This window comes from Triticum urartu, chromosome 5A (genome assembly GCF_056163025.1).
Source record: "Triticum urartu cultivar PI428250 chromosome 5A, HENAU_Tu73, whole genome shotgun sequence".
Taxonomy (NCBI): Eukaryota; Viridiplantae; Streptophyta; class Magnoliopsida; order Poales; family Poaceae; genus Triticum; species Triticum urartu.
The window spans coordinates 604,967,357-604,983,154 of NC_141877.1; the positions used below are offsets into that span (position 1 = coordinate 604,967,357).

The window sequence follows — 15,798 nt, forward strand, 5'->3', positions numbered from 1 at the left end:
TGTTATATGACAAAATACCCCTATACCCACATGTCAACTCTATCTATCTCACAATGATAAGTGTGGACCCCACTTGTTAGGAGTAAGCAAGCGAATAATTTTAAAGAAAATAAGAACGCTATTAGGATTAAGTGGGACCTATATTTTATTGTAGCGAGATCAGGAGAGAGCTGACATTCCAACAATTGACTACTTATATTTAGGAACGAAACATACGGATGTATATAGACATATTTTAGAGTGTAAATTCACTCATTTTGCTCCGTATGTAGAAAAACTTATACTCCCTCCGTTCGAAAATACTTGTCGGAGAAATGGATGGATCTAGACGTATTTTAGTTATAGATACATCCAAGTTTATTCATTTCTCCGATAAGTATTTCGGGACAGAGGGAGTATTTAGGAACGGAGGGAGTACAAGTGAGCATGAATTGTGCCGCTGCGTATTAGAACTTATTAAAGCCTGATTCACATCATTGTGCTCAATAAAAGGAATGAGAAATATAAAGGTCAGTGGGGAGCTTCCCTCACTGTCATAATTCCTCAAAAAAAAGGAATGGAAGAACCCCCAATAGAAAAATATTGGAAGATCTCTGTAATTAAGACATTTCGGCCTCGATAAGAAAACCAAAAATAATGTCTAGCACTATTTTTTTTCCTTGTGCTTGCCCTCAATTCAATTTTCATGAAAGAAAAGATATTCAATCTCATACTTTTAACGCTAAAACATATGATTAAATGATCCAGAACATGTAGCGTTACTCCAATAGATATTCATCAGTACATCATCAAACTGTTCTGCCTGCACCGCGTCATTGACAAACAACATCTTTGATTTGAGCATCCGCAAAGTGTTCACCTTCAGTCACCAGATTACAGGTCTTCATATTGCAGACTTGCATTTCAATGAAGTTAGCTCAATGTTGTCCCATGCCATCCCTTCAAAAATAGAAATAAAAATAACTCAGATATATACACCATCTGAACATCTGAGTATGTTGTTTGCGAACAGTATAAACAGATAAGATGAATTGTCACTTGAAAAGGGTAGTTTAAAAAAAGACAAACAAGAAAGACAAATGGCATTGCAGTGGAGTATATTGGTAAAGAAAATAGTTCTGCACTCAATATTAATGCAAATGCAATTGCATCATATATTTGACATGGATTCAGATGGTAATGTCATCGCCTAGCTTGACATAATATTCAGAACACCACATAGCCACGGCGTTGCGGTGTGGCCTCAATGAGCAGGCACAGCCTCTGGTAAGGACTACAACTGACATGCAGGGACTGGTAGCAAACATGCTGCAGCCAGGCATGGTGTGTGTGTGTGTGTTCAGGTGTAACAAGAGGCTGAACGCGGCGACAGGGCAGCATACTCGAGAAAAATTGGAGTCCTCACCACAGTCCAGCCGTACCAATGTCGGATTAGGCGTGAGAGAATGAAATGAGGCATGAGAGGATAGAGAAAACAATCAGAAGGGTTGTAGCCAGAATCAAGAGTAAGACAGTAACATGAGAAGGCCAGCAAAGCTAATACTACAGGGGTTTTAGCTAATGGCACTCCCGTGTAAAGAGAATGGCTCACTGGCCCAGTACTGGCAGAGCTTGAGCATAATTCAAGAGGGGGCCATTACTCGAAGGGAACCAAATTAATAGCATTTTCTTCGATGGATGGAAAAATTAAGGGGGGAGGGGGGCATGGGCCCTGTTGGTCTACACTAAGCTCCACCATGGCCAGCACTCAGTTAGACGATATAAAAGTATATGCCATGGTTTTTCTGCGTTAGGACGCTTAGGCGCCCTGGCAGCGCCTTGGAAATCTGCCCGCTTTAGGCGCTTAGTCTGCCTTAGTGCTCAGGTGCCCGCTTAGGCGTCAGAGCAGGGGTAGAACGCCTTAGGACACTTTACTGCCTTAAAAACCATGGTATACGCTATCTCAAACAAAAGGATTCTAACAGAAACAGCCAGAGATGTGACCTGATTGACCCAAAGTAAACCAAAGAAATTTTGCCAACAGAGAAGTATGTGCTAATAAAGCTTCATAGACGCTTGTCCCCCCTACAGAAATTAGAGGACAATATAGTTTTATGCTTTACAACAGCAATCAAAATAATGTGGTTCCAAGAATTCACTTCAAAATAGCACCATGCTAGTGGCGACAGAAGGCTGCTGAAAGAATTACAGTCCCATTTGTACAGATAATGGACAATCCCATGTAAAGAGCAAAAGATCCAATAAGGAGAAATAGAGGACTCTAGACTCTTAAGGAAAACTTGATGGCAGAAGGACCAAAGCTTATACTCACTCATTTCGCTCTGTACGTAGTCCATATTGGAATCTCTAAAAAGGAGTTATATTTACGAACGGAGGGAGTCCATATTGGAATCTCTACACAACTGAAGCAGCTACAACTCAAACACTGGAACAGCCCAACAGAAGATTCAAGGCAACAACATATTAAATGCTTCAATTAATCTATATATATGTATATATATATTACTATAACACAGCAACACTAGAGGACATGCAACGGCAGAAGGCAGCAAAATAGAAACTTTGGGGCAGGAGTAAAGCAACAGAGAATAACATAGGGAAAACAACCCTGATTAGTAGGATGGTATGGGTCAGTCACTGTGCAGAGAGTTGACAATGAAAGAAGGGGACACTTCAAAGTGATTCATACAGGGAGCAGACAACATGCAGTAAGCTATAAAGCGTGCACCAAAGCCAAAGTTCTTTGAGAATCCTACACCGAATGCAACCGGGCAGCATGTCTATTGCACCATAGGAATGAAAAACCAGGCAGCATGTCTATTGCACCATAGGTACGATAAGTAAGGAAAAACACCAGTGTTTACCAGTACCGTATCCAACAGAAAGCTAAGCAAAGGCAACCATGTTATATAATATGTAAGAACGTACGTGAAAGATGTCATTTGAATATTAAGGGAGCTTCTTGTAGCCAGTTACCTGTTCGCCTTTTGAAGGTATTTGGAGAAGACAGTTGAAAGTTGGGTGGTATTAGAGAACTTGTCTTCTACATTCACATCAGTACATGACTGCAGATCCGCATGGTTCATGTCAACCATGATCATCCACTCCTTGCCATCAAATTCCTTCGCCCTCAGCAGGCAGCACAGAACACCCGGGTCATCCATGCTGATGACTGGGAACTCAGGAAGACGCCGAGGTAAGCCCAGACCTTGGTAACGAGGTTGTGCCCAGAGACAATCCAGGTTGATCTCACAATGCACCTCCCACTCGAAATTGGAGTTCAACGTCCAAATGGTGATTTTGCGGGTTAGCTGCTTCTGCCGCCGTTTGCTTCTCTTAGGAGCAATCCCTCGCCAGCCACTGTGGACTGTCTGATGAAAGTCATTGTCAATATGGACATAGCGCATCATGCCTTGGCTGATGGACACACTTCGGAACCTCCCTGGGAAGTACCTCGGGAACCGTGCGTCATCAGGGTATTTGATTCCTCCAGGAAAAGGCACGAAGTGGAGCACCTGGGAGTCCACATTTTTGGAGAAGTCGCATAGCACAACGCCGCTGAAGTAGTCCACCCAGCAAAGGAAACGGCCATCGAAAGCAAACACATCATCGGTAAACCAGAGGTCAGGGAGCTTATCAGCAAGCACCTCGGTGATGATTCTCCAATCGTTGGCGCCGGAGTTGAAGACACAGAGTTCAGCACTAGCGCCCTCTTTCTTGAGGTGGACATCGAGGTCGGCAACGATGTAGCAGTGCTCCGCTTTGAGCTGCAGAATGCCGGTGGTGAACTGACGAGCCAGGAACCGCTTTGTGCTGCGCCGAGGAAGCTGCTGCACCGGGGGGGGGAGGAGCAGAGGCCGTGTAGACGAACAGATCTGGCGGAGCGTCCCTGTAGCGAATCCGGTCGGGGATCGAGATGTCGAAGAGGACAAGGTTCTTGTCGACTGCCCGGACGAAGGCAAGGAGTTCTTCTGAGCCTTGTCTCTCCGGCCAATGGAGGTTGAAGTAGGAGGACCCTGGAGGAGCTGCGAGGGTGAAGGAGACGAAGCAGGAGTGGCCGCTGTCAATCTTGACTGGAGCGGCGGTCTTGTTCTTGTTGACGGCCTCACCAGCAGCGTCTAGGTCGTCGTGGCACCGTTTGCGGAAGATGCGTTCCAGCATCACCCAATCGGGGAAGACGACGGTCTCCTCCTCCGGCTTTGGGGCGCCTCCGGTGGCCATGGCGATCGCGATCGGAAATAAAGCCGCCGCCGCCGCCGCCGCCCTAACCCTAACCCTAGTTTTTGGTGGAGGAACTAGTGGAGGGGGAGGAAGGAAGGGCGACAGACTCAATATTATACCGTCTCATTGGGCCACAGACGCTAGAAGGGCGATAAACTAGAAGGGGCGGCTCATTGGGCCAGGAACTCAGTCGCACGCACAAGCGAACGAAGCGGGCCGTCTCGTTGATGTCCCTCCTTTCTGAAAGAAGTCTATTTTTCACCCTCAAATGTAGCCTGAGGGACAAATACCCCCTGAACTCAAATTTGGTATGATCTTAACCCCCAATTCCTTAAAACCGGGTAAATCTCCCCCTTAGGTGGTTTTGCATCAATTTTAGGCGGTTTTGGGGCCAGAAAGTGTGACATGGCATGATCAAAACTCTATCTGCTCGCCTCCTGATGCACGTCGTCTGCCATGCGATGGGCCGGCCGACTTCACCTTCTAGCAGGTTCCTTTAAACGGTATTTTTTTTAACCAAATTTCCAAAAAAAATTCTGTTTGCTTTTTTTGTTTCGGTTTCTTTTCTGATTCTGATTCAGTTTCATTTTTTTTCTTATATTTTTATTTTATCATTTTGTTTTTATTTTATATCCTTTGTTTTCAAAAAATGTTTAAAATTCCAAATTTTGGTAATGATTTTAGAAAAAGTCAAGGTTTTTAAATTTTGTTCACAACTCAAACAAATTCGGCGTATATCACACAAATGTTCATTGTGTATTGAAATAATGTTCAACGTATATCACAAAAATGTTCAATGTGTAGTTAAAAATTGTTCAGAGTATATTACAAAAAAATTCAACATATATTAAAATTTTGTTCTGGGTATATCACAAAAATATTCACTGTGGAGTTCAAAATCGTTGTGCGTATATTATATGTATTTAAAAATTGTTTTGCATGTATTACAAAATGTTCGATGTATATTTTCAAAAAAATATTTTTTTAGGAATTTCAAAAATTTTGTTCATCTTTTCAATAATTGCTCAAGTTTCAAAAGTTTGTTCGAATTTCAAAATGTGTTCACATTTTTTGGAAAAAAATGTTCATGGTTTTAAAAATGTATTTGCGTCTGTCAATTTTTGTGCAGAATTTTCCATTTATTTTATTGAATTATTCGTGAAAACTTGAAAGATGTTCGATACTTTAAACTCTTGCACTGCATACAAATCACTAGCTTTTGCCAGCTTGATTGGTCAGGTTCTTCACTTCACGAGCGGAGCGTCACGAGGTCGATCTCTAGCTGGCTCGGGTCTTTTAGGCCATTTTTTTACGTGCTCGAGTACTTAACCTCTAAATGGGCTAGCCCACATGTGTGTACCTTAAGCTTGATGCTAGTGGGCGGCGGCCCAATATTGAGCCACCTGGCTCACCCGCTCGCTTGCTTTCACCAGCTAGGTTTTCTCTTTGTTCGTCTATCTAAAAGAAGCTACTCCCTCCATCCCATAATATAAGATCGTTTTGCAACCAAAGACGGCTTGCCAAACAATGTTATATTATGGGATGGAGCAAGTAGTTTTCTTCTGATTTATTTTCGGTAGTTGGTCGAAAAATTCCATTCGATTTTTTTATAGTACTTTCAAAATAATTGTAAGATGAAAAATGTCGAAAGATTTGAAAACAAATCAAAGATATAGAGAAAAGTTTGTGAATTTAAAAAAAGTTCACAGAATTGAATAAATGTTCCTCAATTAGTGGATTTTAAAAAGTTCAAGCATTTGAAAAAAGTTTGTGGATTTGAATAAATGTTCATGATTGTGGATCTTAAAAATGTCATGAATTTTAAAAAAGTTTTTGAATTTTAAAAATATTCATGAAATTTGGAAAATTCACGAATTTTAAAATTTTAAAAGTACTCTAAATGGGCTAGCCCACATGTGTGTACCTTAAGCTTGATGCTAGTGGGCGGCGGCCCAATATTGAGCCACCTGGCTCACCCGCTCGCTTGCTTTCACCAGCTAGGTTTTCTCTTTGTTTGTCTATTTAAAAGAAGCTACTCCCTCCATCCCATAATATAAGATCGTTTTGCAACCAAAGACGGCTTACCAAACAATGTTATATTATGGGATGGAGCAAGTAGTTTTCTTCTGATTTTTTTTCGGTAGTTGGTCGAAAAATTCCTTTCGGTTTTTTTGTAGTACTTCCAAAATAATTGTAAGATGAAAAATGTCGAAAGATTTGAAAACAAATCAAAAATATAGAGAAAAGTTTGTGAATTTAAAAAAAGTTCACAGAATTGAATAAATGTTCCTCAATTAGTGGATTTTAAAAAGTTCATGATTGTGGATTTGAATAAATGTTCATGATTGTGGATCTTAAAAATGTCATGAATTTTAAAAAAGTTGTTGAATTTTAAAAATATTCATGAAATTTGGAAAATCAAGAATTTTAAATTTTTAAAAGTTGAGACTTTGAAAAAAGTTCACCAGATTGAAAAAGATCATAAATTTTAAAACAATGTCATGGGCTTGAGAAAAGTTCACGGATGTGAAAACAAGTTCATGAACTCTTAAAACTTCACAAGTTCAAAAAAGTATGCAGGATTTAGAAAAAGTTCATGGATTTTAAAAAGAGTTCACAAACTTCAAAAAGTTAAAGGGTTCAAAAAAATTGTGAATTTGAAAAGAGTTCACGAATTTCAATCATGATTTTGAAAATTGTTCGTGGGTTTGAAACAAGTTAACAAACTAAAAAAATCATGTATTTGACAAAAAGTTCGCAAACTTGTAAAAGTTCAAGGGTTCAAAAATAGTTCATGGATTTAAAAAAACATCGATTTTGAAAAGAAAACCGTTGATTTTCGAAGTATGAAAAAAGTTCGCGAAGTTGAAAAAAACTTAATGGATTTCAAAGAAAATAACCATAGATTTGGAAAAAAATTCATCGATTTTGAAACAATAGTTCACGAATTTTAAGAATGTTTTTCATTTGAAAATAGTTTGCGCGTTTGTAAAAGAAAAGGAAAAAGAATTTGAAAATAGTTCATGAATTTGACCAAAAATGGATTTGAAAAAAGTTCACATAATCAAAAAAACTCACAAATTGTAAAAACAAAACATGGATTTGGACAATATTTGTGAATTAATAAAAGATAGAAAAGAAAGAAATTAGAAAGAGAAATGAAAAAAATGAAGAAAAATCGACCAAAGAGAAAAAAAACTAGGAACGCACTGCTTTTATTTTTAGCGTTACATTTACCTTACGAGAAGTGGAAAGGGAAGCAAGTTTGCACAAAAAAGAACTTTTCGAGTTGGTTACCGTGGCTTGAACCAACGCTGAGGAACCGCCTACCTGATAACTTACGTACAAACATCGTGATGACATTGACCAAGGGGAAAAGGTTGTTGAAAAACATACCGCTGGTAAATTATGTGAAAATAGCATGGTAATATATGAACCGAATATGTGATAACTTACATACAAACACCGTGGTAAGATTGACAAGGGGGGATTGTTGAAAAATGTACCCCAGCAACTTATGTGAAAATAATATGTTAATATACGAACCACATACCAGTTGACTTACGTGCAAACACCACGATAACATTGACCAAGGGGGAAAAGTTGTTGACAAACATACCCCAACAACTTATCGAAAATAGCACGATAAATTACATATCATATGTGTTGTAAATTATGTAGCCCATGCGTGATACCTTTTGAGCCCCCCAAAAAAGTTGTCGGAACATATCAACATGAGATATGGTATCAAAGGTCTCATCATGATGAGTTCTTTATGTGAAAACAATTTTGAATCGAATTGACAGTTTGTGCTACAAAACATTTTGAATTTTCAAATTATAATTAGAGAGAGAAATGCATGTGGGAGGAGCAGAGGATTATTCTAATGCATGCATGCATGTAACAAATGGGGAGGATGGAGGTGTTTAAGCTTAACCACCACACATTTTGTGGTTATCAGGGTCCTAAAATATATGGTCATACTATATACATTTGATGTTGTGTTTATTAGTAAGTTTTCTCATAAAGTTGGTCAAACTTAATGAAATGTTATTTAAGATAAACCTAAAACTTCAAATATTTTATAATAGAGGGAGTGGCCATTAGCATCCTTAACACCAAAAACCAGATAAACTTGACCCCTCACCCAACTCTGAGTGGTTTGACCGACAACATGGTGGTGGTTTCCAACTCATGGCAAACCCACCCACACTATATTCATTAAAAAGTGGAAGACAAATGACACTTAAAAGCCTGAATATATATTAATAACAACAATATAAATTAGAAAATAAAACATGATTTTATTTTGATTTCCCTAGATTCCAAAATGGATCTTGTTTATAATAGAAAATTTCAATATATAATAAAAAACAAGAATTTTTTTATGAAAAGGGAAAAAATTGAAAGCTATCAAGAACGACCAAAAAAATAAAATTCATCGATTTCCAATGATTTTCCTTCATTTTAAACTTATCTTTGTCAAACTATCATTAATTCTAAAGTCCATTTCGTAGTTTTTCTAACTTAATTTAATTTGTATGTGTTGACTAAAATATCATATTTGGGAAATTACTACTATGTTTCTCATCCTTAATGTCCACTTTGATGGACCTGTGATATCTCAAAGGCGGCCATCTGTCCAAATTACATTTTCTCACATGATAGCATGCCAGCACTTCAAGACAAGTTACCTCAACAAACTTTTCTAAAAAATACCAATTGGGCTGCTTGGAAAAGATGCAAACACAAAAATTGCACCATGAATTCACAAAGAGAAAAGTATAAGTTCATTTCTCCTTCCGCCACCGATGAACACCACTTTGTTTTTCCCTGGGTTGTTTTTTATGGAGCTTTGTAAAGGGATCTGCCATAATACTATATGAAGCTTTAGTTGTACTGAATGTCCTCACAAGACTAAGTATAATCCAATAAAAATGCACTATACCAAGATAAGCAAGAACCTCTAAAGTTAGGTAAGACCATATTCTTGTTACATTTATGATAGAAAAAATAGAGCAAAACTTAAAAGAGCTTAATTAATGCATGCATGTATAATTATTGGGTTGGCATGTGGTTCCGACACTCTTCTTCTGAGGTTTAGCGTGGTATTTATCCATCATAGATGGAAAATAAATATTCAAAAGCAACTACAGAAGAACTATTTCCAAAAGAAATAAGGTCTTCTCCTAGAAATGTTGATATCGTTTGATGAAACTGCTAATGAGAATACAAAGATTTTCTCGTTAGAAGATCTAGAGAAGGCAACAAACAAATTTTATCCTACACATATTGTCGTGGTTTTGTCACGGCAGATGTCCTAGTGTGAGGGCTTAGTCGTTGAGCCATTGCAACGTAGTTAGCTTAAAGGGGTTAAAGCGGGACAAAGGACGCAAGGAGTTTATACTGGTTCGGCCCCTTACGGTGAAGGTAAAAGCCTAATCCAGTTGTGATGGAATTGCTAGGGTTTCGATGACCAGGGAGCGAATCCGCTTTGCCTGGCTCTCGATCTGTTGTTTTCTTGTCCTTAAACCGCCTCCGGGTCGTCCCTTTATATACACAGGTTGACGCCCGGCGGTTTACAGAATCCCGGCCGGCTCATATTCGTGCCCGGCTCGGTTTCTACCCTTTCTTATCTTACAATACAAGTTATACATCTTATGGCGGTTTACATCTACGGTCCCTAATCCGCCTTTGGGCCTTGGGCCTTCTTATTAAACATCCTTCATAAAGCGCCTTGCCTTCGTGGGCTTGAAATAGGAATAGCTTACTATAAGTATAATCCGGCCCCTCCTGGGCGGTTTATACTTAATAGTTATATCCCCAACATTAGGCCCCAAATTGATTTGAACTGGTTCATGTCAATTTTCAGTACTTAGAAAAATTCCTTCTTCAACACTAGCTGAAAAACCTTGTAAACCGCTGTGACGTCATCTCCGAGAGCATAATAATCCATCGTGACGTCATCTGCCATTAGCTTTGTGCAGATCCCAAATCTTCAAATGTATCTTCTTTAATGAATTTCCAAAAATCGAGGCGTCTGCATGTCTATAGATCCGTTTTGCAACCTCCTCGATTCATGTGTCTGCCGCTTATCCCTTCACCTTATAAATAGGGCCGGGGATCATTTTCACTTTTCCCCTCGTGCCTCTCAGCCTCATCGTCTTCCTCGCATCGCCCCAGCACCTCAACCTCCGTTAGCGCCGTCGAACTTCGCCTCTGCCTCAACCTTGGCCGCTGCATCACCCTGAACGTACCAAAGAATCGCGGCGCCTCTCCGCTGTTCCTTCTGCACTAGTAAGCTTCTCTTTCCTCCACCGTAGATTCAGTTTTAGGGTTTGAACATTCCTCGGTGTTCGTCGATGTTCGTCGGTGCTCATATTAGCGATGTAGTTCCTTCGATTGAAACCTCCATATCAGCCTGCACAGCAATGGCCATAGTCCTTTTTTCATCAGCGCATCGCGTTTAAGCAAAAACTTCAATCTGAACCTTAATCCACTGCTTCGGTTTCCATGTTTAGGTCTTAATATATTTTCATTTTCCGACCCGTGATAGATCCAAATTTGTAATGCCAACTTGTGAAACCTGTTTTCCCCTTACTTAGCTATTTCAGATCTGTACCTTCCATACCAATGTAGGCGGTTTAACTTTAGAAAATGATAACCCGTCAGGTACCATTAGTCCCTCGTAAACCGCCAATCGCTTTATATTGTAGTCCTGATATCATCATCCTTCGGTTTAATAATTTTGCATGCTTGAATACCTTTCGTCCCTTAACCTGCAACGCTTCATGCTTATCCACCATGAATCTTAAACCGGCACAAATCTTCCTTCAAGTTGTCAAAGAAATGGCCAAGTCTTTTTTACGCTTGTAACTGGGTCCCATCCCGGATTACGGAAGAAGATCTGAACGAATGCGTTATAACTGGCGCTTTACCGAAACAGAGTGAAATCCACTGGTGAGCTGCCGGTCCACAAAATCCTCCTGAGCCCAAGGATGGCGAGATAGTTGTGTTTGTTGATCATCTAAGCCGTGGTTTTAAACCTCCCGGATCAAAAAAAATCCGTGATGTGCTTGCTAGCTTCCAGATCCACCCTCAAGATATTGGACCTAATTCTGTGTCCAATATTTGTAATTTTCAAGTGTTTTGCGAGGCTTATCTGCAAGAAGAACGGACCGTTGAACTGTTCAGGGACTTTTTCTATTTAAACCGCCGTACTGAATTTATAGACGGGCCCAATACTGAACTTGGCGGCGTTTCAATTCAGAAAAGGAAAGACGTGAGCTTCCCTCACGCCAAGCATCATAGTCACCCGAAGGATTGGAACCAGACTTGGTTCTATTGCAAAGATACTTCCCCAGATGACGAGAACCCTCTGTCGGGTTACCGTGCTCACCGACTTACCAATACACATCCATTTCCCCAAAGGTTGACCGCAAAAGAACGGGCCAAATATGCACCACAACTTGCAAAGCTCAGAGCCTTTGTGGCTAATGGGTTAACAGGAATTGACTTTGTTCGTTGCTGGATATCTTGGGGTATTTTGCCTTTAAGCTGTCGCCCAGGTTTAATGTGCGAGTACACAGGGGACTTGAAAGACCCTCAATGGCACACTAACATTCAGTTAACTGATGCTGAAATCACTGAAGCTGTCAAAAAGATACTGGATGAATCGGTGGCTATCTGCAGCAAAACAGGGCTAAGTCCCTTCTACGTTTCAAATAAACCACCAGCTGTAAGAACTGCCTAACCCCTGTTTGAACCTGATATTCTTAACTCTTCCTTATAACCTTTATCAATCTTTTAACAGGGTGACGACCCATTTTGGAAGAAGAACGCTTGGGATAAACCGGCCAAGACCCCTCGACCCAAGACAAAGGTCGTCAAAAAGCCTGCCAAGAAGAAAACAGCTGAGTCCACCGAGCTGAACCTCGACGAGGATCTTGACAACCCGGAATCAAAGGTAGAACTTGATTCTCTTGGTTCATTTTTCATACACCTCATTGACAATGACCATTATCAGGATGACACCGAAGCTAGCCGGGCTGATGATGTAGAGGTAATTATTCTTTCCTCCGGTTCAGATCCTCAGCCAGCACAGAAAACCTGTCAAGCAAACCGGAAAGTAAAATTTTCACACCCTCTAGCTTATCTAGATCCAAACTTTCTTTTGAAGAAACAACAGTATGAAGCTCGCCGCACAACCCGGCATAGTGGCCAGGTGGTTACTTCATCCGGTTTACCGAACACACCGGTTCGTAAACACCGACCAGAGGTTTCATCCATATTCCTGACACATCTTATCCCAAGGCTGGTTATTTTTGGCAACCTCTTAATCCATCTGACTCAAACTACCAGGGAACTTCCCATTCATCCTCTGGCGAATCAACATGGACACAGCTTCCACCCCTTAAGACTGTTCCTGGGTAAGCATACTACACTTAACTCTTTATCCCTTGCACCTATTTAATATACTAACCTTTATTTACATTTATTTCAGAGCTAAAGCTAGGCCCAGCAAAAAGGCCAAATTGAATAAATTGGCTGATGATAACCCGGACACTGAACTGGAAAAGATCCCAGAACAGTTTGAGCCAAATGCTGACGCTATTCTTGATGATCCGCCAACGCAACATCATGAAACCTTTGCTGAACAGATGGAAGATGATCCTACAGGCCATGCTACTGACCCGCCAAGCCCGGCTAAAACTGCAGATAAACCGCCGAGCCCAGTCAAAGCGGCTGATGACCAATCGGATGATGTCATTGTTACTGGTTTAGGCTACACAACTCCTGGTAATCCCATTGCTTTATCAAAACATAGTGCCAAGGAAGAATTTGCTGCTATGGATAAAGGCAAGTGGAAAACAGACTTGGAAAGCTGTGCCCACCTTAACGCCCAAGATATCCACTCTGGGTTTTTAAACCGCCTGTACACAAGCCGCGACTATAAAGCCGGTTTAGTGAACCAGATGAAAGAGCAATATGAGGTAAATACTGTTAACTCCACATAATTTTTTTCTCTCTTGTATCTGATTTCTAATATCAACTCCAATAGCCCCCAAGGGCTGGTTTATGATATCAATGTAAACCGGGACTTTGTAATACTTCAACTTTGCCTGCGTAGCCCCCAAGGGCCGGTTTATCATTTCAGGATGAACCAGGACTTTTAGAATATTAATCTTGTCACTTTTGTTTGTGTAGCCCCCAAGTGCCAAGAATAATACTTGAATTGATCTTGGGACTTATAAGAGAAAGTTGATAAGAAGCAATAGGCATTAGCCCCCAAGTGCCAAGTGTATAACTTGTTATGTGCTTGGTACTTCAAAATGCTTCCAACTCATAACATATATGTCTCTTACAGGCTGAGCTGAGCAAAAAGGAATCTCAAACCGCCGATCTTCAAGAAAATATCAAGTCCCAAGAAGCAAAAATTTCCAAAGCCAAAGAGGAGCTAACCAGTGCCTTAGTAGCCATGGAGAAATTGAAGGAAAACTTCCAGAAGGAGCGGGCAGATTGGGACATAGAGAAAACCAAACTACAAAAGAGGGCTGAGGATGCAGAAGCAGCCCTTAATCCGGTGGTAGAAGAGCTGACTGGTCTGAAGTGGCAAATAAATGCCATGACCACTGCTGTGTTTGGTAAGCACCCTTATTATAAGCGTTTAACATGTATTATCCTATGAACTGTCGGTTTATCGATGTGCGTAATGATGTAGGATCTCGCATTATCCATCTGGGCTTTGATATGCAGAAAAAATTGAAGGCTGCCTATACTCTTATAGAGCAATTATATACCGGCGCACAACGGATCATTTGTACTGCCTCTCATAACAAACCACCCCCAACCTTGATCAAGCAAACATTAGAGAAGCTGTCAATGATTCCTGCCCGGTTTGAGGAGTTAAAAAGATCAGCTGCAAGGGCAGGTGCTCTAACTGCGCTAATCCGGGCTAAAGCATGGATACCAGATCTTGACCCGGCTGATATAGGAAGCGGCTATCCAAGCATAAAGGAGGACGGGTCAGATTTTGACAATGATGATCTCCGAGCTTTGACGAAGGAAATGCGCCCATTAGTGAGCAAATTGGCTGAAGAGACAGATCTTTCTCATTACCAGTCAATTTATGACGCCGACAACAAACGAGTTAATGCGCCAACTCATGATGTGGAAAATCTTATCCCGCCAATCCGTAAGCATATCTACTCCCCTGATGTTGAACCCTCCACACTTATAAGCGATGAAGTTGTATTCAAGGCCCTAACTGGAATCGACTGGGCAACCATTGACTTCCAGCCGCTGGGTGGAGAGAAGGATGTTGAAGCGGCGGAAGATGATCCACAGCCATCAAGTCAGCCCGGCGAAGAATCATGATCCGGAGGCCGGTTTAGCCTTCTGCATACTGCAACACTTATTGAAAACAATTATCCTTTTGGGCATCAAAGTGCCTTGTAATAGGCTAGTTTAAATACTTGGTCTACTATGCCATCGTGCATGTTCGCTTTGCATGACACTGTTAATCCGTCATGATTATGCTATGTCTGCTTATGATCCTTAGCACCTTTATTCAACCTGTTTTTGCATATAAAAAGTGTCCTGGCGGTTTACCGCCGGACGGGTCATAACGCCCAACATATAACTCGGGTTTATAACCAAGGTTGTACTTAAGAATAACCAAATATGAAATATATCATACCTATGACATTGAATCACATCGTTGGTTTACCAACTTTTTGTAGTAAGGGTGATAACCCAAACCTTGAGTATTGATATTCCTCAGCTGTTGCTCGTTTATGAACAGGCCCAGACCAGGTTTAAATAGCATAGATAAATTACACTCATAAAGCATTATAAACCAAAAAAATCAAAAAAAAGTTTGAAATAGTTATAATTGTGGTGTTGCAATGATCAAGAGGGTTGAAGTGATGGTTCGAATACGACCAAAGCCCCCAAGTGATTTCCTTGGTGGCCTTATGTCTATCAAGAGGTGTAGCTATGGTTCGAATACGACCAAGCCCCCAAGTGATTATGTGGGTTGTGCCCAAGGGATACCTATGTTTGAGCTGTGCTATGCATCAGACTCTCTTTGGTCCCTTTAATCCGGGCATTAAGCCTTAAGTAGATCAGAGCCCTGCTCATATGAAGTTGTGATATTGGCTTGATAGCCGGATTACCAAGGTAACAGAGCTGTGCTCTTATAATATGGGCTTGATAGCCGGATTACCAAGGTAACAGAGTTGTGCTCTTATAATATGGGCTTGATAACCAAATTACCAAGGTAACAGAGCTGTGCTCTTATAATATGGGCTTGATAGCCGGATTACCAAGGTAACAGAGCTGTGCTCTTATAATATGGGCTTGATAGCCGGATTACCAAGGTAACCGAGACTCATGTATGGGAACGACAGAAGCCCCGCTTCAGCAAGGATGTCGGTTTATTATATCAATCATAATATATAGATTGTTTAAATATGTACATATGAAGAGCCTGTGGCTCAGGTGTAATATGGCCTAAGCTGAGCAATATTCCAGGGTCGGTGGGTCTCCTCCTCCGATGTGCGTGAGTCCTTGTGG

General features: G+C 40.7%; 1 protein-coding gene and 1 pseudogene across 2 annotated transcripts; one reads left to right on the plus strand and one right to left on the minus strand.

Moving 5' to 3' along the window:
- Positions 1-482: 482 nt before the first annotated feature.
- Positions 483-4,316, minus strand: LOC125508966 (uncharacterized; annotated as a pseudogene). Its single transcript, XR_007283880.2, has 2 exons — positions 2,977-4,316; positions 483-939 (listed from the first exon to the last, which is right to left on the minus strand). The product of XR_007283880.2 is annotated as an uncharacterized LOC125508966 (transcript).
- An 8,880-nt stretch (positions 4,317-13,196) lies between these two features.
- Positions 13,197-14,598, plus strand: LOC147973274 (uncharacterized). The gene is made up of 3 exons (XM_087524622.1): positions 13,197-13,214; positions 13,589-13,865; positions 13,943-14,598. Exons 1-3 carry the CDS (start codon positions 13,197-13,199, stop codon positions 14,596-14,598), a joined length of 951 nt encoding a protein of 316 aa, XP_087380748.1.
- Positions 14,599-15,798: the final 1,200 nt, after the last annotated feature.

Bases quoted from the DNA above. Each gene is read 5' to 3' on its own strand.
- LOC147973274 (XM_087524622.1), top strand. The intron at 13,866-13,942 runs GTAAGCACCCTT...GTAATGATGTAG, and splicing joins CATGACCACTGCTGTGTTTG to GATCTCGCATTATCCATCTG.